At 39.6% G+C, this 25,197-nt stretch overlaps 1 protein-coding gene across 1 annotated transcript in view; it reads left to right on the top strand.

Moving 5' to 3' along the window:
- Positions 1-25,197, top strand: part of ltbp1 (latent transforming growth factor beta binding protein 1) — a 113,443-nt gene that overhangs the window by 53,923 nt on the left and 34,323 nt on the right. The window contains exons 5-7 of the mRNA XM_056477282.1: positions 5,077-5,244; positions 20,149-20,352; positions 21,617-21,876. Coding sequence (XP_056333257.1) covers positions 5,077-5,244; positions 20,149-20,352; positions 21,617-21,876 — 632 coding nt within the window. The remainder of the gene's footprint in view (positions 1-5,076; positions 5,245-20,148; positions 20,353-21,616; positions 21,877-25,197) is intronic.

Genomic DNA, 25,197 nt, shown 5'->3' with positions numbered 1-25,197 from the left:
CAGTTTTTTTTGGAGTGTACAAACATAATTTTTTTTCACTACATAGAAATGTAATACAATGCATTTGTGCACCTCTTCCAATGTAAATTAATTAGGAAATAAAACAATAAATAAATTCAATAAATAAATATATAAAATATGAATTAAATAAATATAAATCAAATACATGATAAAATAAACTCAGAAACGCAAACTTGGTTGGTGTAAATTTGATGAATTCTTTTAACAAAAGTATCTGCTATGGTTAATTATTACTTCTAAATCTATCCTTGGGTGAAAAAAAGGTCTCAAGGGTGTTGATTAAATTTAAAGCTGTGACAAAAAGGATGAGGAGCAAAATAATGACAATAGAAACACATCTCTATTGAATTTCTGTTAAATAACGAACTCCTACAAACTGGTTCTTTTTAGTGAATCATAAGCAGTGTAGTGTGATTCCTGTACAAATGACTCATTTGATCCAATACATTTACTGAATCATTCTAGAACTAAAGAGTTAACATTTGAATCGGTTTGTTGGATCATGTTATAGATTCTACAAGTTATATTTTAATGTATTATTATTATATAAATAGATTTAATAGATAAATAGACATGGTGGTGAAGTGGTTAGCACCATCGCTTCACAGCAAGACGGTTGCTGGTTTGAGCCCCGGCTGGGCCAGTTGTTGTTTCTGTGTGGAGTTTGCATGTTCTCCCCATGTTCACGTGGGTTTCCTCCGGGTGCTCCAGATTCCCCCACAGTTCAAAGACATGCACTATAGGTGAATTAAATCAACTGAATTGGCCATAGTGGATGTGTGTGAATGAGTGTGTATGGGTTTTTCCCAGTACTGGGTTGCGGCTGGAAGGGCATCCACTGCGTAAAACATATGCTGGATAAGTTGGTGGTTCTTTCCACTGTGGTGACCCCTGATAAATCAGCGACTAAGCCGAAGGAAAATTAATGAATGAAATAGATTTGAATAAATAAGATATTCATCTGAAGATATTCATTCCGTTTGACCAATACATATAGAATCATTCAAAAATACTAAAGAGTTACTAAATTACATTTGAGTCTGTTGGATCCTGCTATAGCATGCAGTACAGTATATTCATGTATGTGATATAATTATTTATTATTATTCTATAAATGAATTTAAATGATTAAGATATTCATGTTAAGCCACATCTGCACATATTCATGTAGAACACTGAAATTTTAGAATCAAATCTGGCCCTGGATTTTATAATTAGTTTTAAATAAAAACAAAACAAGTCTGCGGTATTTCCGATGGTAATTTAGATTTGCCAAGTAAGTGTATGCTTGTGTGTGTGTGTGTGTGTGTGTGTTTAATAGTAGATGTAGCAGACTGGCTAGTTTCTCAATATCTTGGGCGTCTGGCACTCAGTGAGGTCTGTCCCACACGAGAGACGGCCTGTCAGCAGTCCTCTGTATATGTGTGTGTGGTGTGTGATCTGGTAAAGCCATTCGCCTCCTGTCATCTACTTCTCACTGTTTCTGTTAGCTCTCAGTGTGTCTTCGTCGATTTACCTTCCACTCTGGCTTCGTAACAGCTGTAGGTGTGTGTTGGTGTCATCAGTAGCTGACTGATGTCTGTTTTGTTTGCAGAGACATTCTTTGATCTTTGAGAAAAAAAGGTTACATGTTACCTTCTGGTGGATTTACATTTACGTAACTCAAACTCAATGACAGCTGCTGTACTTTTTTTTCTTAGAGTGTATAGTATATAGAGCACTCTTGGATTTGGAGTGACTTTCAAAATGACACTAGTCCAGAATATTTTTTTAACTTAAAACTTAATTGTTCTTAATTTTGTTTGTTTAATCCAAGGTTATAAACAATTGAATTTTCTCATACTGTAATATACACTCAATGGCCACTTTATTAGGTACAACTGCTGGTTAATGCAAATTTATAATCAGCCAATCACATGGCAGCAACTCAATGTATTTAGGCATGTAGACATGGTCAAGGCGATCTGCTGCAGTTCAAACCGAGGACCAGAATGGGGAAGAAAAGGGATTTAAATAAATTTGAAAGGGGCATGGTTGTTGGTGCCAGACGGGCTTGTCTGAGTATTTTAGAAACTGCTGATCTACTGAGATTTTCAACCACAACCATCTCTAGGGTTTGAGCTGATAGAAACGCAACAGTAACTCAAATAGCCACTCCTTACAACTGAGGTATGCAGAAGAGCATCACTGAACGCAAAACATATTGGGACCTGATCTCTCAATTTCTGCTGTGACATTCAGATGGTAAGGTCAGAATTCGGCATCAACAGCATGCACAACCTGAACAACATCCTGCCTTGTATCAAAGGTTCAGGCTGATAGTGGTGGTGTAATGATGTGGGGGATATTTTCTTGGTGCACTTTGGGCCCCTTAGTGACAATTCAGCATCGTGTCATCGCCACAGCCTACCTGAGTATTGTTGCTGACCATGTTCATCCTTTTATGACCACAGTACATCCATCTTCTGATGGCTACTTCCAGCAGGATAGCAAGCCATGTGATAAAACGCGAATCATCTAAGACTGGTTTCTTGAACATGACAATAAGTTCACTGTACTCAAATGGCCTCCACAGTCACCAGATCTCAATTCAATAGAGCACCTTTGGGATGTGGTGGAACGGGAGATTCACACCATGGATGTGCAGCCGACAAATCTGCAGCAACTGCGTGATGCTATCATTCTGAAGGCAAAAGGGGGTCCAACGCGTTACTAGTAAGATGTACCTAATAAAGTGGCTGGTGAGTGTAGATCGCAACATGACATCTTTTCTCAGTGTATTAGTCCTTAGGAAGTGCACGCAAGATGATTTTGCTTTTGCAACCCAAAAAAACAGCATCTTCACAGCATTTCTCAGTGATAATGTTTGAGAGTCAAATGGTTTATTTGGAGCAGCCAATTAGAATCATTGAATGGCATAATGTTACAAATCTGTGTAAGTTTGTGCAGTAAATAAGGCAGAAAATTGTTGATGACCCTTTTCAGGCAGTTGATTATCAGTTTAGGTACGTTTTGAAGTATCGCATGAGAATCAAGTGTTGGAAATGCCAAATTTTGAATAAAAATCCATTTTAAAAATGAATCCATTGATTAGTGAAAAAGTTATTTTACTCGCTTGAGGTAGACTTTGGACTAATGTGAATAATTGGAGATAAACACTGACTAAGAGCACTGTTGAGAGCATTACATCAGTGACCAATCAGCTGTCCTCATTATGCGTGCCTTGTTTACTTTTGGTTACTAGGTTACTAATACTACAGTCAGCCACTCTAAAAACTTAAACTGCACCTAATTCACTTTTTTCACAAGCTTTGAATTAATTTGCTTCACATTAGGATATAAACCTGGCTAATAACTTAAATACTTTAAGAAAGATAATATTTGAACTTTGCAATAGTAATATTTGAATATTTGCACTTAAAAATTTCCTTCTGTCCATCACACAGAGGTATCAAAAACAAATCACACTTAAATTTAGACAGCCGATTCGAATGTTATCACTCGATTGAATGGGCATTATCAGTGGTTATCAGCTAATAGATGTGGGCCTGTATCGGCCTTCTGCGCCTATTGGTAGGCTCAGACGGCTGTTATCCTCCATCCACATGGTTAATCAGCTATAGCTCACATACAGTTGTGGCCAGAAGTTAACGAGAATTATTTCTATTATTTCTTAAATTTCCCAATAATTGTATTTTAATAACGTCTACCCCTATCCCAACCCTAAACCCAGTGGTCAGAAATGTAAAAACAGATCTGGAGTCTTCTATTAGTATAGCTGATTAAATATGTGGATGTATGATAACAGCCTACTGAGCCTATCAGTAGCCACAGAAGGCACCTACTGGCCCATATCTATCAACTGATAACCACTAAAAACGCCCATTTAATCGAGTGATGACATTCAAATCTGGTGAATTTTAAAGAGTTTTGTATGGTTTTATACAATTAATCTTATTTTATGTTATGATTCACAGAAGAAAGTCTTGTGCTTGGGCTCCTAAAAATGTTTGTTGCTGTTCCTAATTTGTTTGTTAGTATTTTTGATCAAACAATCCTTTAAAAAGATGCCCAATGGAACGGAAATGTCATCAATCGAGAAAAAAAAAACATCAGAAACAGGAAGTGAAACAGAAAACTTACTGGAAAATATCGAGTTATGCCAGAAGTTTATCAGACCCTAATTTAAATCACATTCTCACTAATCCACTGAATTAATTAAGTAGGTGAGCAGATGAGGATGTGGGTAGCTTTCTTTCCACATAGTTTTGCAGCTTACATCACTTAAAATGAAACAGACTATTTTAGGAAACTATTTGTCAGACAGAGATGTGAAAGTCTGTGCTATTATAAAGATTTATCATATAACATTTTTCTTATAAGTTGTTCATATTAATAAAACACTATAATTGTTGTCAAATATTTGATTTGTAATGGTAGCCTGAGTAAGATAGGAAGGTATTGGAGATGGAGTTGTGGCCACTTTGTCTGAATCCTGCAAGAACTGGGTTTGATCCTAGAGTTGTTTGCTCTCTCTCTCTCTCTCTCTCTCTCTCTCTCTCTCTCTCTCTCTCTCTCTCTCTCTCTCTCTCTCTCTCTCTCTCTCTCTCTCTCTCTCTCTCTCTCTCTCTCTCTCTCTCTCTCTCTCTCTCTCTCTCTCTCTCTCTCTCTCTCTCTCTCTTTTGCTTTTATTTTTTCTTTAGTCACCTCCTCATGTTCCAGAGACTGAGATATTGGACCAAGGACAGAAAAACACTGGGATGGGGGTTGGGGGGATGGACGAAAAAGGAATCAGACGGTCACCGGGGAACACGTACAGGACGACTAAGAAAAGACAAGACAACAGAAAGAGTTTCTGCCTTCCTCCAGCCTCTCTCTCTCTCTCCCTCTCTCTCGTTTCACTTTCTTAAAGCTGAACTCCTGAGCCATTCTGCCAGACACTGCCTGCTAAAGTGTGTGTGTGAGAGAGAGAGTTGTTTATGAAAGTCATGCAGTCCAGACTGATGGATTTTTCTGTCTTTTCTCTGTTGATGTCTCTGCTCTGCTGGGCTGCAGTGGGGAACCACACGGGCCGGATCAAGGTGGTCTTCACTCCGACTATCTGCAAGATGACCTGCACCAACGGCCGCTGTCAGAACAGCTGTCAGAAGGGAAACACCACCACTATCATCAGTGAGAACGGACACGCCACCGATACGCTCACCGCCCCCAACTTCAGAGTCGGTGAGTGGCATCCACACCTCTGCTCTGGGTTTTGTGGGAAAGAATGCTTTTCATTCATGCAGGTCTTTGAAGGACATCTAATTCTTTTGTTGTGTGTATGTGTGATCGTTTGCGTTTGTACTGTACACCGAACAGAGAACAGCTGGCCGTGGGCCTGTTACATCATGTCCAGCCGTAGACAGCTCTATAATTATGGCTGATGTTTGGATGTGTTCTAGTCACTGTTCGGAGGGAAGTTTTCACTTGCCTGGCAGATAACGCGGAAAACTTTTAGATGCTTTAAATGTGTTTGAAAAACCTATCCTATTGGATGTTGGTTCTTCTTGCTACATTTCCCACTGTGATATTTCACAGTGAGGGCTCAGAAAGGGCTGGAGAGCATGTGGTTATGACAGAGCTAAATGTCTTCTGCACGCTGGTTCAGATGGTACACGCTCATTTACTGCCCAAATCAGGTCCTGCATGGAGGAAGAGCAGCCTGAAATCTTCAGAAACATCCTTACAGTAATTGTGTACCCTGTCATTTTCATTCTGTTTGGGAAAAAAATGATCCTTGGTGGAGTTTTTGATACTTTTTTTATTACTATTTATACAGGTTGTGGTGTATTTATTTGTGGGTAATAATAATAAACTGTACTCAGAGAAAGTGTCTCTGTTATTGACATAGAAATATTTGTAAAAGATTGAAAAAAAATTATTTGAAGGTTCTTTTTCAACATACGCTCATTCAAAAAATATAGACCATTCTGGAGATCACTAATTATGTAGCAAGAGGTACATATGGCTACGTTTCAGCTTTAAAGTTACTGTTACGGGGTGGTATGATACCATTCCTTTTCTCGCTTACCAGCTGACTGCTTACCTCTGTATGGGCAGCTTTCCTGCTGTCCCGTTAGCTTGACATGTACATCCGCAGACTTGAGACACAGGGTGGAGTTGACCACAACAACGGGGTTCGGGTCTGGTGAAGAACGGTTTCAGAAAGTGGTTAAGACAAAAACATAAGCTAAAAAATGAAATAAACAAGTAAATAACAGGGTGAGAATGTGGTAAAGTCTGAAAACATGGTAAAAATTAGGGGACTTTTCTTTTTCTGAATCGCTTTTTAAAACACTGTCAGTTGGGTTTAATGAAGTGGGTGGGCGGGTCAATCTGTGCTTTTTAAAACACTATTGGTTGGGTTTAGGGAAGTGGGAGGGTGGGGGGATCTGTCTGTTGGCCAGTCAGTAAGTCAGTCAGCGTCTGGTTGATTTATGTGAAAACAGCAGGTGTGAATGGCACTCGCGAGAGAAATCGTGGCCTCTGGCAGTTTAAAAAAACCAAAAAACGTAGCTCCTGGGACGAGTTTTGCTCTCTCCAAAAATGTATATAGAGGTACGTTTTCAGAATGAGCCTGGGTTGTTCTTTTTACACTCTTTGTTTATGTAAAGTTGAAATTCTAACGTCAATCATTACTATTGGCATCAGAATTGTATAACATTTCATTTATGAATATAGTGGTGTTTAAGTACCCGATATTAAATTAAATTAAATTTGGTTTAATACCAAAAATGGTATATAATATAATATAATGTAATATAATATAATATAATATAATATAATATAATATAATATAATATAATATAATATAATATAATATAATATAATATAATATAATATAATATAATATAATAATTACTATTGGATTAAAGTTAAATAAATGCTACTCTGAATGCTATGAAGGAACAAAAAAAAAACTATTAGTAAAGTGCTACCAAAATAATAATGATAAATCTATGAGAATGAGTTAAAAGCAGCTAATGTGTAATTAATGAATGTGTGACCATAATTACCTGAAGAGGCTTTGAAAGTTGAGAAAAGTTTTTTGTTAAGATCTTGCTAGCAAGATGCTTCTTGGTCCTCTTTAAGCTACTATATTGTTAGATAGATACTCTGTGCCTTGCGTTAAGGTTTAGAATAAAGCCATAGACAATTTTTTTGCACATAGTTACATAAGGCTTACTTTCAAATCCAATTACTCTGTGGACACAAGGGTAGCATTGAGCCTGGGCTTGTTTTCACCAGTGGGTTTTGTAATCAGCACTCAGCAGGGTGAGTGGCTGAAATTGTATTCCATATAAGAGGGTCAGGAAAGCTCAGAGGAGTAAGTGTTCAGACAGATCTTCTCAGAATAAGCTGAGGTTGTGCTTGGTGCTACTAAGATGTCATTCTCTTTCTCTCTCTCTCTCTTTCTCTCTTGCTCTGTTTGTCTGAATGAGGTGAGCGTCTGGAGTGTGTGCAGCCTTATAAGGAACACAGAGCGTTCTGTCAGCTCTGATCCAGACGTAGCAGGGTGGAGAGATCGCAGGCCAAAGAGAATTGACGCGCACACATTATGATTGGATCAATACCAACATTTTAGCTTCGGTACTCTGAATTAACCTCGCACTGATAGCTTAAGCAACAGATTAACAACTTGAATGATAAATGATAAGATCTATAATCAGATTCAGTAATTCCACTTCAGAAATTTTTCAAAATAAATTTGCAATAATTAAATATAACCGTATTTGTATAGCCTGTCTCACATGTATAGTTAAGTATCTTATAGTATATGTTAGTTACGAATAAGTTTTTTAAAAATAAAAAACACTTATGTCCAGTGTTGTGTTTGCATTTACAATTCATTAATGTAGCACCGTTGTCCTGCGAGACTCCACACATGTAGCGGAATGTCAATAAAGCTCGCCTTGACTTGACTATACATTAATGTTTTAACAGTATGTACTTGAGTATACTGTATGAGTTTTGATATGATCTCATATAGTCATTGTTTTTGAAACAATCAATCATTTTTTGGACAATATCATAATAAAAGCATAAATGATGAGAAATAATTTAATTATAAGACACAATACACACAAGTCAAAGATACTTTGTTCATTGAACTAAAATTAACATTTCATAATCAAATTGATCCCATTTCAAAATGCAACTCAAACATTACATTTGAAATAACCATGTATTCATTTAAATAATATGATGTAACTATCAACTGATACAAGTGCTCAAAATGATAAATAACTGTTACTCTTGATTCATGGAAACTGATGTACAGTATTACTTATTTATATGATGAAAGTTTCAGGATAGATCAAATGACATCAGTTTCCACAGTAGATGACCCATATGGACTACATTATCTATAGATTTCATCTTTATTCATGCTTATTTCATATATATGGTTTCTTTGTTCTGTGTACCACTTTTACAGACAATGTTTTCCTTCTTGATATTACTGTAATTAAGTAAGCCCAAATCACAGCATCTCAGCAGATCAATGTCAGGCCTGGATTCACATTGACACAAGGTTCTTTCTGAGATTCTTAACTAATAAAAGCGCCACTTTGATGTAAAGGAGAACCTGTGGCCAAATCCACAGGACCAGACTGATAGAAACACAGATCCCAAATAGAAATCTGATATATGGAAATACTGTATATGTAAAGTACATATGTGATATACTGGTTCATATGGATTTCACATATATAAAATATATGTCATACATGTCAAAATATTGTGTGATATGGTTGAAAACTGTATACAGTGATTTTTGCACTATTTTGACAAATTATTGACTATTACTGACATTTTATATACAGTACAGTATATGAAATCCAATTGTAATTTGCATATGTTGCCATATATCATGCCATATGTCAGCTTTCCATAAGGGCATGTGCAATAAAAAAACACTTTGGTTATATTTACCTTTTTAAAAATGTTTTACAGTAAACCTACATTATGATTGAATGAATAAAATTTTAGTTCAGTGTTTCCACTGTCTGTACTATTCCCATGGGCGTTGCTAGGCCTATTTTAGGGAGGCTGTAGCCTAAAACTTTTGCGATTAGCTCATAAACTGTAGATTAAATTATCGTCTCTGTCCACTTTAAATTTGATATGAAAACAGCGAAAGAATTCATTTGCTTCCCGTCTTTTGTTTTTCATTTGATCAGCAAACCACAGCTGTTCAGAGTGAGAGAACAAGGTGTGTGTTTATCGCTAAATTGTTATAATATGTGCTTATTTGCGGTTCTTTGCTATGAATACACTTGTATAACTTGTACCCCAATATCATGGAGGAGCCATCGGGTTTCCCCATCTACTGTTTCATCGGTGCTCACCTCATAATCAAAGCTTTTTCCTTGAAAAAGTAGCTCTTATCGATTATTTCGCTATTTTAATTTCAAAATTCACTATCAATATAAAACACGTTTTGTGTTAGTGCATGTGACATTAACTATACCATACAGTCTTGCACAGAAAGGATTAAAAACAGTGACAGAACCACTTAGAGAATGTTCTCATTTTAACTGTCAGAGTCACTGACAGCGATAGAAACATCATGTGTTGTCTTGTATTAAAAAAAAATCGTATTTATTACTGTGATTCAGATCATGAAATATGAGAATTAGCCTGTCGGTTTAAAAATACATATTTAAATTGCCGTTTAATTAGAAAAGTGCCAGTTTTATTTAATACATGGAAACAAAAAATGTATTTAAATATAGAAAGTGTTTTTTACTACGGTAAACAGGTGTGTTGAGCCTATTTGGCTCATTCAGAACTCAAATGGCTCTTTTTGCAGTACAGTGGAATACTGCTAGTTTTTATTAATTATTTTTTATTTATTTCTTACTATTAAATTACTACTTATAAATGTAATATTAAGCTTGCAAAACTTCTGTAAAGAAATGAACACAACATGCAGAGTTTTGAACACTGGAAAGCCTGCGTTGAAAGTATAGGCTTTTTATAATTTTGTGTCTAGAGTTTTGAAAATTGACATCAGGTTTCTGAAATTTGTAGCAAAACAATTGAAAAAAACTGTAAAAAAATTTTTTTTTCAATTATATTTTTGATTTTAAAAATGTAGCCTTGGTTGAACAGAAGTTACCTTAAAAAAATGAACTAAACTTTTCTTTTTTTGCTCAGTGCTTTGTTGTGCTTTGATGAAAACACTGTTCTGAAATGTAATCCATTTTTTAAAAAGATCTAGTTTCATTTGCTCATTATAAATAATAAAGTCAAACATTAAATTTCCAAAACTTAAATACTTCTCATCATTGGCCACCAATCTGTATGCATATAGCACTGCATACTATCATCCAAGTCATATCAAAGTATTGTCAAAACGTCAGTGTATTATGGTATTTACTTTTACCGGAACTCCAGAGACAGACAGACCTGTGAAGTATTGATCTGCTCTAGGTTTTGGCTTGAGTAGATCAATATGTCTCACAGAAATACTAAAGCATTATCACAGCAGATCGATATGTAGCTGCTTGCTCCTTTAATATGATTTACTGGAGATGGGGATGTATTAATGCATTTCTGAATGTCCACGGTGTAGTTCAGACCCTCCAACTGAAGCTGGATTTTCATCATGTTTATGTGTCTCACCCGAATGTTGAGTGTTCTGACATTCATCCCCATGGAGCTGCCAATGAACCTGTCTATACTAGCAGAGGTGTTGTGATTTACGGGAAAACCTTACTGCATCTGTTTAAGGGCTGGATGTTTTTTTATAGATTGAAGGGTGGTTTTCCATGTGGACTAATGACATCAAAATTATATAAAAGCTCTAATGACTTGCTTTTGTGTTTGGACGTGTGTGAACAACATTGCCGTTTTGAAATGCTTTGAGTGGGTGTTATTCTGCCTGTGTTATCCTCTTTAAGGCAATGCCTTTTATTCAGTGTAATGTAGCTGTTGAAGAATGCAAAAGGTCTGTGTACTACTGTAAGTTTTTCAATATTAAAATAATGTCTCTAAAAGTGAATACTGTAAAAAAAATGCAGGTGTCCACACTAGTCATTCATGTTGTCTCAACATAAATCGATTAAGTTAACTTAATTGTTTTTCACAAAATGAAGTTAATTGAACATAAAACAATTAAGTTATCCCACAAAAACCCTCAAGAATTGTGTTGATTCGGATTATTACATACAAATTGTTTGAACAAGCAGGAAAAGATATTAAAGGAAAAAATAATCAGTGGAAGAATAACTTTTAACTAGATGAGTTTTGCTGTTCTGGCTACCAGGCCTTAGAGTTGTTTCGATCTCAAAACTAGTACTGAAAATTCCACAGATACCGCAAAAAAAAAAAACAAACAAAAAAATAATAATAATAATCTGGCATCTGTATCTTATCCGATACCATTTTTAAAACAAAACAAGTACTATAGTTATACCCAATAGTTTTGCTTAACTCTGAAAACCCAAAGTAATTTCTTCTTTACTGTTGCCACCAGCAACCACCACTGTTTAGAGCAGAGAAGAAGAAATACTAATGTGCTTAGGAGTACATCTGCTGTTTGGCACAGTGATAGTTCACTGAATGTAATTTTTCATGTTTCATTAGTTTGAGTAAGCAAATTATTCACTGTAAAATACAAAGTTGACTCAACTTAAAATTGTATGGCAACTTGCTGAACAGCTTTTTTTGAGTTGACTCACCTTTTAACCCACACTCTAAAAAGGCTTTTCTTACTTGTTTCTAGTAAAATTTCAAAAATTCCTCAATCAAGAAGCATTTTTTCTAGACAAGAAAAAAATGTCTTGTTTTAAGAAATAATATGAAAAAATTACAAATTTTCCTTAACCCTTTAACTGCCCCACCAAGAAAAAAAATTGGGTGTCATTTCTTAACTCCTAATTAGATTAAATTAGATTAGATTAGATTAGATTAGATTCAACTAATGTCGCTAGTTAACACACTCATGCATTTTTTTTCAACACATCCCATAATTTCTAAAATATCAACCTCTACCAAATGGTTGATATGTCAGTTTATGGTAAAAGTACTGGAATTAATAAATATTCTATGAAAAATCAGAAAATATGAAGTGTAAGACCAAATTATTATTTTTTTAAATATTAAAAATAAAACATTTTTGAATACTAAATCCTCTTAATTATTTTGAAGTATGCTATAAAATATTTCAGATTCTCATTTAACATGTTTTCTTGTTTTTCTTTTTTCACAATAAAACCACAATCAAGTGTAGTAGTGCAACCAAATTACGTTTGTTTGATTTTTTTTTTGTAAACCAACAATGATGTGTGTAAACTATTATTTAAAACAGTGATTCTTTAAATGACTTTAACAGTCATTATTAAAAAAACAGTAAAAATATGGTCAAACATTCGGTTGAGCAGGCAGTTTAAGGGTTAAAACAAGCAAAATAATATGTCAATGGGGAAGGCAAATAAAATATTATGTCAAAAGGAAAAAGAAGATTATTTGGCTTACCCCATTGGCAGATTTGTTTTTGCTTGTTTTAAGGAAAAAACTCTCTTTATTTTGGAATATTATTTCTTAAAACAAGATAATATTTTAGTTTGTCTAGAAAATGCTTCTTGGTTTAAAAATGTTTTGATATTTAGACTAGAAAAATACAACAAATCAAAGTAAGAAAAGTATTTTTGCAGTGCAAATACTGTAGTTGACTCGCTTTAGGTTCAGTCAGCTTAAAAATGCTATGCAGCAAGTTGCCTTACAATTTTAAAGTTGAGTTAAACTTTTTTACAGTATTTTCTGAATAAAATATATAGATAATGAAAGAAAAATGTGGTTGAATCAAGTATGCAACAGCTTTAGTCACAAATTTATGAATTTCAGTACTGACTTATTTTGCTTACATTTTGTTGTTGTCTTGTTAACATAGTTGGGATTGTATATATTACACTAGAAATATTCAAAAAGTATGAAAACAGCTCTTCAAGACTGTCTCACAAGGCATTTCATTACACATAAGGTTGTCAGCTCTCTGAGAATCTGTGTGCTTGCTTATGTGTGAAATCTTCTGTGGTTGTCTCGTTGTTGTATATAAAGCCAGATCTGATAGTAAAAAGCATCTAACTGCCACTTCAATAGTAAATAAAGCATGCAAAAAGTTAGTGAAAGTAAATGACTGTCAGCATGTGGTCTGTCATCATTCTCTGTCAGTTGTCTTACCATTTCTGACACATTTTATTTCCTTTTGTCCAATGCAGACAGCTCTTTACTAGCAAGGCAGGATGGGAAGCATGCGCTTGTGTGTGTGTGTGTGTGTGTGTGATTCAATGTTGATACATTGCATGTCAAGATATTGCCTGAGGTTGAGTGTGTAGGCATTGTGGAATAGCTGTAGATTTCCCACTAGAACAGAAATAATGAAAGTGTATGTGTGTGTGTGTTGTGTATAAATCATGGTTTGTCAGAGTACATGTAAATATTTATATAAAGATGCCAATAAATCTGTGAAAATATATGTGTATGAATTTGTGTGTGTGAGAGTAGAGAGGGTTGGTTGAGTTACTGTATAGGGAAGATGCTATGCCTGGTGGGTAGTTAGTTACAGTAGGCATGACCAATACATTTGAGGATTTGTATAAATGAATGAAATAATTCTTCATAAAATGTGAAAACTTTATTTATGTAATAAAACTATGATATGGTATTGTTTTGTTAGTTTAGTTTAAGGACAGTTAAAGGGCTATGAACCCCCCCTGTTATTTGAAAAAAGTCAGTAAAGTGGGTGTGTCCAGCTTTGTTTAGGTGGGAGTGGCGAGTGGCGAAAGAGGGAAGGGTTTTCATGAAAAGGGGAGTTTCATTACGTGCACTAAATCCACACACATGTGGGTTCACACGTGAGCGGTGCTCACATCGCTAGGAAATGGAAACAAAACCTTTGTTGAGGCACATTTATAAGCGCAACACTGACGACCAATGTCTCCTTACAATTTTTCTTCTACTATTTTGAATTACGGTTGGCAACACAACGTGGCGTCTCTCTGAACACTGTAACAGGTAAAAAGAGTCTTCGAAGCTACAGATGAAGTTAGAATTATAAACCCTCTTTGATTTTTTTTCTTTTTTTTTTTTTCTTTCTTTTGAAATATTCCCCAAATGATGTTTAATAGAGTAACAGAGTTTAAAATTTTTTTAAAATCATTTTAAGGTCAATATTATTATCCCTTTTAAGCTATATATTTCCGATAGTCTACAGAACAAACCATCCTTATAGAATAACTTGCCTAATTACCTTAACCCGCCTAGTTAAACTAATTAGCCTTTAAGCTGTATAGAAGTGTCATGAAAAATATCTAGTCAAATATTATTTACTGTCATCATGGCAAAGATAAAATAAATCAATCATAAGAAACTAGTTATCAAAACGATGATGAATAATTCTGTATATCTAATAATTCTGACTTCAACTGTATATCATGCATATTAATGAAGTTGAGTCTCGTTCACAATAGAGCGCACTGATTGTTGGGACCAACATTTTGAATGAATTAATGAACAGATGTCAAAGTGATGTCACAATGATGTCACTTTGTATCGGCCGATACAGACAGCCTCAACGCTTGAATTTACACAATGATTTTATCACCGTGACGTTGCGTCAAAATTTATTTTTAAACCGGAAGAACGAATTTGCTCTAAACAATGCAAAAACAACCAATTTTCACTTGTTAGCTAAATAAACAGTATGTGTCCTAATAGTGTTTTTAGCAACGTAAGTGTCAGGGTTGGCAAGGAGGACCCAAACGCAGAATAGACAGGAGAACACAAGGTTTATTTACAGGAGGTAAACAAGGCAACGCTGAAGGACAGTCCACACAATAGTGAAGGGTGATGGCAGGAGAAAAGGCTGGTGAGGGGAGAGACTCAGGACTTCAGGATGATACAGAGGGGAGTGTCTTATGGGGGGCGAAACAGGCTGGTCGGGAAAGGGGAAATTCCAAACTTCAGGCCAGGCAGTCAAGTAGCTAGCCGACCCTCCGGTATGGGACAGGGGTGGCAAACAGATGAAACATCAAATCAAGGGGATCCACAACCAGCGAAGACTTAGGAGTCAAGTGACAAGCAACACAACAGGACTAGACAGCTGGGGAGACAAGAAAATTAAAAGTGCAGGCAAAAACAAACAAACAAAAATAAGAAATATTCAGGAGGGGGGGAAATATAACTCGAAAAATAAAAATGAAACAAAATGAACTAAACAAAACTACTAAAAATTAAAACAAAAGGGCGAAAGGATAGCTATAGCTTAAAATAAAACAAAGCAAAACACAACAACCGGAACTAAAAAATAAAGAACAAAAAAAAGGACTAGGTCCAGACTGGGGCTGAGGATTACAAAAATGGCAAAATGAAAACTCGTAATTAGTCTTGAACTACAAACAATAATAAATGAAAATAACAGCAACCTTGCTGAAAGAAAAATAAATAAACTGAATCCAGAAGGATAAATGAATTCGATATAAAGATCAAAAAGACTAGTACTAGACTAAGGCTAGAAAAAAGAAACAAAGCTAGACTATATAAAAAAACCTCTATCAGGCACTAAACAAGATTTAGCGACAAGCACACAAAAGATAGTATGCCGAACCGGCAAGGACAAGTGGAAAATGAACTCATTATGAAGAGTAAAGAGCACGAGGAACAGGTGAACATAATTAGACAAACAAGGACTAAACAAGGGGACGAGGCATAGGAAAACAAGGAGGCGGGACAAGGGGAGCACATGGCCAACACAACAAAAGAGACAACCATGTGCTTATACACAAAACAAACAAAGAGACATTAAACACAGACAGGAGTGACAGGACTGTAAGGGCTGGATCCTGACAGTACCCTCCCCCGAACGGACGCCTCCAGGCGTCCAATCTAGGCAGAGGGAAGGGAAGTAACAACTGGGAAAGGGGGTGGAAAGCTAAACTTGAAGGATCGAAGAGGGCTGGAAACCCAGGGGGTAATAACTGGGAGGGAGAGTGAGGAGCAAGACCTGGGTAGACTGGAAAAACTGGAGGTGGGGCTGGACGGGGTGGTAATAGTCCTGGGAAGTTGTTTTGGGACAACCAGGGAGGTGCAGATCTTTGGAAAGCACTAGAGCTCGTTAACACAGAGGGGGGGATGGGGGGGATAGGAAAAGTCGAGGCTCCTTTAGATACGTTCAGTCTCTTAACATGGGAAACCTTGGGACGGGGCCCAGTGTCTGGGTTAGACTTGGGTTTGCCCTTCAGAGCTGCAGGCACAGGCTTCAGGGCTGAATCAGAGCCCACTGGGACTGGTAAAGCTGGCTGAGGTGCCAAATCTGTAAAGCCCTCCAATGCTGAGGGAACTGGAACAGGGGCTAAATCTGAGGTGTACTTTGAGGCTGTCAGGACAGGCTCAGGGTCTTGATCTAATATACCCTCCAGGGCTGCAGATACTGGATTAGAGGTCAATTCTGTAGGGGCTACTGGAGTTGCAGGGACAGTTACATGGGCTGAATCCGAGACATCATTTGAAGTCACATGTAAAGTCTGAGTGGCTGAATTTGAGAAACCTTCCAGTGCTGCTGGAACTGGAAAAGGGTCTGGGTCAGTGACGCCCTCCAGGGCTGCAGGAACCCGCACAGGGGCTAAACCATTTACACCCTTCAGGGCTGCATAAACTGGGCTGGGGGCCACATCTGAAGGATCTATGGACCTGGTTAAGGACCAGGGTGGAGCCTGAGGGACAATACAGAGAGGATCCACAGGAACAGGCAGGACAGGGGTCTTGAGTGGGACAAGAATAGAAGAGTGCAGGTGAACTTGAGGCCTGAGGGGAACCGGCAGGGCTGGGGGCGGCCCGAGGGGAGCCGGCAGAGCTGGGGGTGGCTGGACAGGAGGCCTGTGGTGGGCCGGCTGGACAGGAGACCCGTGGGGAGCCGGCAGGGCTGGAGGTGGCCCGTGGGGAGCCGGCAGGGCTGGAGGTGGCCCGTGGGGAGCCGGCAGGGCAAGACGTCTGGGTGGTGCCGGCAGGGCAAGACGTCTGGGTGGTGCCGGCAGGGCAAGACGTCTGGGTGGTGCCGATAAGGCAAGGACCCAGACTGGGGCCGGCACTGAGCTGTGCTCTGGGGCTGGAGCCGACACTGGCGGGCGCTCTGGGGCTGGAGCCGACACTGGCGGGCGCTCTGGGGCTGGAGCCGACACTGGCGGGCGCTCTGGGGCTGGAGCCGACACTGGCGGGCGCTCTGGGGCTGGAGCCGACACTGGCGGGCGCTCTGGGGCTGGAGCCGACACTGGCGGGCGCTCTGGGGCTGGAGCCGACACAGGCGGGCGCTCTGGGGCTGGAGCCGACACAGGCGGGCGCTCTGGGGCTGGAGCCGACACAGGCGGGCGCTCTGGGGCTGGAGCCGACACAGTCTTCAAACGAAGGGCTCTGGCCTCCCTGGCACGGGCTCTCCTACCCGTACGCCTCCCAGGACGGGAGGTTAACGGGTCTTTCACATCTTGCGTGGCTTGGGCTGGCACAAACAAAGGGATATCAACACTGGACATGACTGACTGCAATGTAACTGGGTCAGACTTAACCGACATGGAATCAGAGGTTGACTGGGACACTTCTCTGGAAGTTAAATTGAGTTCAAGGGATTTAGTTTCCCCTGAGGTGATTATGGTGGATTCAGTCGACTCAAGAATAGAAACCAGCGCAGAGGACACACTGGGGCAAGCAGCAAGTTGGGTCACCTGCTTCTTCCTGATTCTCCGTTTCACAGTGGGAGCCGGAAGATGATGGTGGTCTTGATTCAAGGAGAGAGGGATGGTGGGGAGATCACTGCTAACATCGTCAGGAGGATTGAGGATCTGCCAGTCCTTACGATAATGAACATAATTAGAGAAGTCCCAGAAATTCAAAACTTGTAATTGCTCCATTTCCCACTCTGGCAAAGGGTCATCTAGGGAGTGGTTAAAGGCCTTCTTGAGAGCACAGTCATCATAGTCGAGGCCCCTGGCCATGGTCCAGAAAAATTGGGCAAATGCCCGAGGTTCCAGACCCTGCTGGCGAAGCTGAGCCAGTCCTCGCTTGAGGGCCAATCTCCCCTCCTTAGTGGTGGGACGGACAATAGTGATGCTCATTCTGCTGGGTTCTTGTTCGGCCGGTTCGTACTGTCAGGGTTGGCAAGGAGGACCCAAACGCAGAATAGACAGGAGAACACAAGGTTTATTTACAGGAGGTAAACAAGGCAACGCTGAAGGACAGTCCACACAATAGTGAAGGGTGATGGCAGGAGAAAAGGCTGGTGAGGGGAGAGACTCAGGACTTCAGGATGATACAGAGGGGAGTGTCTTATGGGGGGCGAAACAGGCTGGTCGGGAAAGGGGAAATTCCAAACTTCAGGCCAGGCAGTCAAGTAGCTAGCCGACCCTCCGGTATGGGACAGGGGTGGCAAACAGATGAAACATCAAATCAAGGGGATCCACAACCAGCGAAGACTTAGGAGTCAAGTGACAAGCAACACAACAGGACTAGACAGCTGGGGAGACAAGAAAATTAAAAGTGCAGGCAAAAACAAACAAACAAAAATAAGAAATATTCAGGAGGGGGGGAAATATAACTCGAAAAATAAAAATGAAACAAAATGAACTAAACAAAACTACTAAAAATTAAAACAAAAGGGCGAAAGGATAGCTATAGCTTAAAATAAAACAAAGCAAAACACAACAACCGGAACTAAAAAATAAAGAACAAAAAAAAGGACTAGGTCCAGACTGGGGCTGAGGATTACAAAAATGGCAAAATGAAAACTCGTAATTAGTCTTGAACTACAAACAATAATAAATGAAAATAACAGCAACCTTGCTGAAAGAAAAATAAATAAACTGAATCCAGAAGGATAAATGAATTCGATATAAAGATCAAAAAGACTAGTACTAGACTAAGGCTAGAAAAAAGAAACAAAGCTAGACTATATAAAAAAACCTCTATCAGGCACTAAACAAGATTTAGCGACAAGCACACAAAAGATAGTATGCCGAACCGGCAAGGACAAGTGGAAAATGAACTCATTATGAAGAGTAAAGAGCACGAGGAACAGGTGAACATAATTAGACAAACAAGGACTAAACAAGGGGGCGAGGCATAGGAAAACAAGGAGGCGGGACAAGGGGAGCACATGGCCAACACAACAAAAGAGACAACCATGTGCTTATACACAAAACAAACAAAGAGACATTAAACACAGACAGGAGTGACAGGACTGTAAGGGCTGGATCCTGACAGTAAGACATATATATGACAGTCAACATCTCAAAAAATGTGTTTTGAGTGTAAAAGTATATATTAACTTGCAGTCTTCCCTTTAATATTAAATAACAGTATCTTCTGGCACATTGAACTGTGCTTCTGACCACAGGAGGTATATGCAGTTTGACAGGAAATGTTGTGCTGTGAGGGAGTGGTGGTTAGGACACCCTTGCTGTTTTAATGAGCGTTTAAAGTGATGGGTTCACGATGGTTAATTATATTATGTGGCTTTTGGTTTGGGAGCATTTCTAAATAATATCATAACAGGAGAATGAGGTGAACCTCATTTAAATGTTCAAATTAATGTCCTATACCACAACACAAACATATTGCTGTAAAATATCAAGCCCCAAAAGGTTTATTTACCTCAGCTGTGGGATAATTAAATCCATTCATCATTTTGCTAGGATTATTACTGAGCCCAAAGTGATGTAAAAGCTCAAGTGTGATTTTTTTTAAGAAAAAATGGCTAAAAGAAAGCAAGGCAGAGAGAAAGTTGAAGATGTTTCATGGTCTGTTATTAAAGTGGCATGATTTAGTGGAATTACATCACAGGGAGCTCTCATTACACCCCACAACAAAAGTTCTTAAGCAGATTTTCTGTGAAGCGCTTAAGCACATATACAAACACACACAACAGCCCATAAGCAAACACTTGCTCAAACACAGAACAAAACCAAACTTTGATGATAATTTTGTTGGTTCATCTGTGTGTATGTTTGGCAGTCTTTTAAATGTGAACACTGAACTAAACACTGAAAATGTTATTCTGTGGTTATTCACACTATGCTGTTTGTGTTTGTGTTTCAGTTGTTTGCCATTTGCCCTGCATGAATGGTGGAAAATGCAGCGCTCGGGACAAGTGCCAGTGCCCGCCAAACTTTACTGGAAAGTTCTGCCAAATGGCGAATCCAAATGGTCACCAGGGGCAACATACTGTTGTAAATGGGCAGAAGACACATGTCCACTCAACACACACGTTACCCCTCACTTATGGCACTGGACAAAACCAGGGTAAAGGATTGTATTTTATTTAACTGTACTAATGTATAAATCTGGCTTGTGTTAGAAATACATGACTCTACATTAACACACACACACACACACACACACACACACACACACATGCAAAATCACTTATCTACATTGTGAACAGTGATTAAATGAAATAAGTTAGTTTAACTTATAATTTTTTTAAAAGTTACTTTGACTCGGTGAAAAAGAGTTATGGAATCTCATGAACTAATTATATTAAGCAGAACTCTAATCGAATGAGTTATGAATGGTTTTAACTCTAATGCTAGAAGCAATACCAAACCATTTGTGTAGCTATATAGTTGTTTTGACTCAATTCATTTAAGTTAATTGAACTAATAGCGGTTTGTGACACAATATTTCAGTTTACAGTACACAAACCATTTTGTTTCAAAACTTAAATGGTTTGCTGCAATCCGTTTTCTCAAACAGTTTAAGTTAACTTAGCCTATCTGGTTTTACAGTGTATAGTTTTCTTTTTAAAAATATATCAAAATGGTTGTGATTTTATTTATTTTTCAGCTGAAGAGAAATTAAGTTTTGAGAGAATTCCAATTTTATTTAATTTTTTAATTAATATTATTATTATTATTATTATTATTATTATTATTATTATTATTATTATTATTATTATTATTATTATTATTATTATTATTATTTAGGCAGCTTCAAAGTAACCCATACAACAGCGGACAAATAAAGGTTTTTATGTATTTTTTTATTTTTAAGATTAACTTTTCAACAACAACATATAATAATTATTTAATTATAATAATTATATAATTATATAATAATTAATATATATATATAATTTTAAAAGGTTAGAAAAAAGCTATTAAGCTGTAAGTTTAGGTTTATTTACTTTTTTTAGGGTTTTTAGGGTTTTTAAAAATGCAGAATAAAAAAAGATTGATAGCAGAAGGCAAAATAAATGTTTTTTGCTAAGAAATAAAGGTTTAAAATAATGGTTGGAGCAATGTCAAAAATGTGGAACAAAAATTGGTAATTTCTGTATATTTCCTGTAGATTTGAGTGAAATGACTGTACTCTTTTTTTTTAACAGCTTTACTTCTCAAGTGATACACAGTTTATATCTGATAAATGAATGCAAGGGCCTTTGTAAAATCATAAACATGCCTGTTGTTTCTTTTGCAATGATTTTTACTACTTACAGGATATTGTTTTGAACCTTTACTGTACTCAACCTTTTTTGAATAGTCCTTAAAGCATTACTTTTCTACAGGTATGGTGAATGTCCATGTTAAACATCCTCCTGAAGCATCGGTCCAGATCCATCAGGTGTCTCCAGTGGACAGTAACGGGCAAGTGAAGAACACACAGTCCAGTCACTCCTTCACCTACCACAGCAGCAGCCAGAGCATCCAGCATGGGCACACTCACAGTGGTGTCATTTACCCCAACCAGCAAACATACCTTCAATACCAGCCCGTCACATCCAAGAGCCAACTAGGACGCTGCTTCCAGGAGACTACAGGAATGCAGGTCAGAGCATTTTTATAAGTGTAACAGAGACCAGCTAGTAAGAGCTATGTGAGTAAACCGCACTCCCCCTCCTCAACAGGCGCACTAGCAAATTAAGCTTGATGCTGTTTTTAGGGTTCACACGGGTCATGGACTTTCTGGAAAATCATTGAATGATAAAAGATTTATTTCAGACATTGAAAGTCAGGAAATTTTAATATATTTTGTCCTAGTCATAGAATGACAGTGATTTTTGTTTGTCACTTTAAATGTTTCAGTCACACTTTGCAATTTGTTAATGTGTTTACTAACATGACCTAATTCTGAACAATACTTTTACAGCATTTATTAATCATATTTATTATTAATCATAGTAAACATAGTTCAACATTTACTAATGCTTTAATAATATCCACATTCATGCATTAATACATGCATATTAATTAACATTAGTTAACATGCACCATGAGTTTATTTTCATTAACTAATGTTAACTAACATAAAGAAATACTGTAATAAATGTGTTGTTCATTGTTTGTTTATGTTTGTAAACGCATTAACTAACATAAACTAATACAATCTTGTTGTAAAGTGTTACCAATTTTTATATACTATATTTTTATATCATGCTGTTTTTATGCATATTGTTATGGTTAAGGCTCCATTTTATTCCTTTCATGCTCCTTAACTGGCAATCGTTTAAGTAAAGTGCAGAAACGCTACGGTTACTAAAGTAACCCTTCGTTCCCCGAGGGGGGGAACGGAAATGCTATGTGGAAACTTCCACTATGGGGATTTCGTCAGAATCCAATCATCTGAAAGAGTATAAAAACGGGCCAATGAAATGCCAATGAGTTGGCAGCGTCAGCGTGCACAGCTGGCGTCAATGACAATCAGTCATGCTATAAAGACGCAGCCAGTGCCATGCTCGACATCCTTTTCTAGCTGAAGAGACTTTCACGCTCAACAGCTAAGGGACAATCGTTGTGGCGAAGGAACATAGCATTTCCGTTCCCCCCCTCGGGGAACGAAGGGTTACTTTAGTAACCGTAGCGTTCCCCTTCGGATGGGGAACTCCAATGCTATGTGGAAACTTCCACTATGGGGAAATCTATGGAAAACGCCACAACGAAAGAACCTTACTGCGTCCCTGGCGAAGGGTGTGCCACGCAGTAGAGCGAGCGCACCTACAACGCCCCGAGACACAGTCTTCCAACGTGTCCCCTGGCCCTCACTTACCTGTTCAGAAACATTTATGTTTTTCGGGGAGTCGCAATAACCCAGTAAAATAGGTTTTGATACGACAGTACGTTGGGAAAGCGTTCAGTCCCGATAGGGAGGACGCTGCGGAGCTCACCTGTTACCCAGAGGGGAGACCTGGTGACAACCTATGGACTAGCCCAGAGATGGAGAGTCCTTGCATAAGGATGGTTAGCAGGGAGGGAAGACACGAGCCTGCCCTAGAAGGGGGGACTATACCGTGGCTGAGTGAACGTATGGGATCGCCAGCGGGGATCACACATAGCAGGTACCTATACCCAGAACGCGGGCTGACCAGCGGGCATGCCGACAACGTAACGGGCCAACACCTGACTCCTCCGCTGAGTCAGGTGCTGGGGGCCTCGGTGGAACTCTGCAGGGTTCGCCAAAGAAATGGGGAACTAAACTGACAAAGCTGAAAAAGCGCACGTATCTCCGGGTTAGGGAGAGTGGCGCAGCAAGCGTGTTTCGACACCTCAACCGAATCGTTTCCTCAATCACCAAGGGTTGCCTAATACCCTTGAGGAAACCGGCTCCACTCGCAGATTGTAACCTTGCAAATGTATTGGGTGTCACCCAACCCGTAGCTCTACAAATGTCTGTCAGAGAGGCACCGCGTGCTAACGCCCAGGAGGATGCGATGCTCCGTAGTGGAGTGTGCTCTCACCCCCGGGGGACACGGCTCACCCTGGCCCAAAGGCGAGGGAGATGGCATCCACTATCCAGTGGGCCAACCTCTGTTTAGATACGGCACTTCCCATCTGCCGACCACTGTAATGGACAAAGAGCTGGAATGAAAGGGCTGGGTCTGCCTCCTCCGCGGGCAGCGCTTGCAGGCTCACTACCTGATTCTTAAACGGCGTGGTAGGAACCTTGGGCACATAGCCGGGCCGGGGTCTCAGGACAACGTGAGAGTAGGCCGGCCCGAATTCTAGGCACGAGTCACTGACCGAAAATGCCTCCAGGTACCTAACCCTCTTAACCGATGCCAACACGACCAGCAGAGCTGTCTTCAAGGACAGAAATCTCAAGGATACTGAGTCGAGTGGTTCGAAGGGATCCCCACGTAGGCTCGTTGCACTACCGCGAGATCTCAAGAGGGTATGAGAGGGGGGCGGGGTGGAAACATCCGCCTAGCACCTCTGAGGAGCTGGATGATGAGGTTATGCCTCCCCACGGTGCCGCCATCCACGCATCATGATGAGCGGAGATGGTGGCCACGTAAACCCTCAGTGTGGAGCGCGACAGCCTTCGCTCCACCTGTTCTGAAGGAAAGAAAGCACAACACTGATCTGGCAAGATCGGGGGTCTTCTCGGCGAGAAGCGCACAACTCAGTGAATAGACTCCACTCCAGGGCGTAGGCATGCCTCGTAGAGGGTGCACTAGCCTGAGTGATGGTATTAACCACCGCCACCGGTAGGTTACTTAAGTCTTCCTCGTCGCGTCTTATGGACCCCACGTGGAGGTTCCACAGAACTAAGCAAGGGTGCCAGATGGTGCCCTGTCCCTGAGAGAGTAGGTCCTCTCTTAAAGGGACTCGCCAGGGGGGGGCGTCGCGAGGAGGGAGAGTTCTGATATCCAGGTCCGGTTGGGCCAGGGGCGCAACTAGCAAGACCTGCCCCTCGTCCTCCCTGACCTTGCACAGAAACTGCGCGAGTAGGCTCACTGGGGGGAGTGCATACTTACGCATGACTCGGGGTGGAGTCGCCATTCTCCCGGGGAAGGAGCTGCCGTGAGAGCCTGTTGGCCGCACGGTTGAGCCCATCTGGGGTGTGAATAGCAAGCAGCGACTTCAGCCGCGTATGACTCCAGAGGAGCAGACGGCGAGCAAGCTGAGACATGCAGCGGGAGCGTATACCCCCCATCCGGATGGAATACGCTACCGCGGCCGTGCTGTCCGTCCTGACCAGCACGTGTTGCCCCCTCAGCACCGGTAAAAAGCGGCGCAGAGCGAGAAACACTGCCAACAGCTCTAGGCAGTTGATATGCCAAAGCAGCTGGGTTCCCCTCCACAGGTCCGCAGCAGCATGCCCGCTACACACGGTCCCCCCACCCCATACTGGAGGCATCTGCCGAAACGA

This window comes from Danio aesculapii, chromosome 17 (genome assembly GCF_903798145.1).
Source record: "Danio aesculapii chromosome 17, fDanAes4.1, whole genome shotgun sequence".
Lineage (NCBI taxonomy): Eukaryota > Metazoa > Chordata > Actinopteri > Cypriniformes > Danionidae > Danio > Danio aesculapii.
The sequence above is the reverse complement of the archived record's forward strand: the minus strand, read 5'-3'. Positions and strand labels throughout refer to the sequence as shown.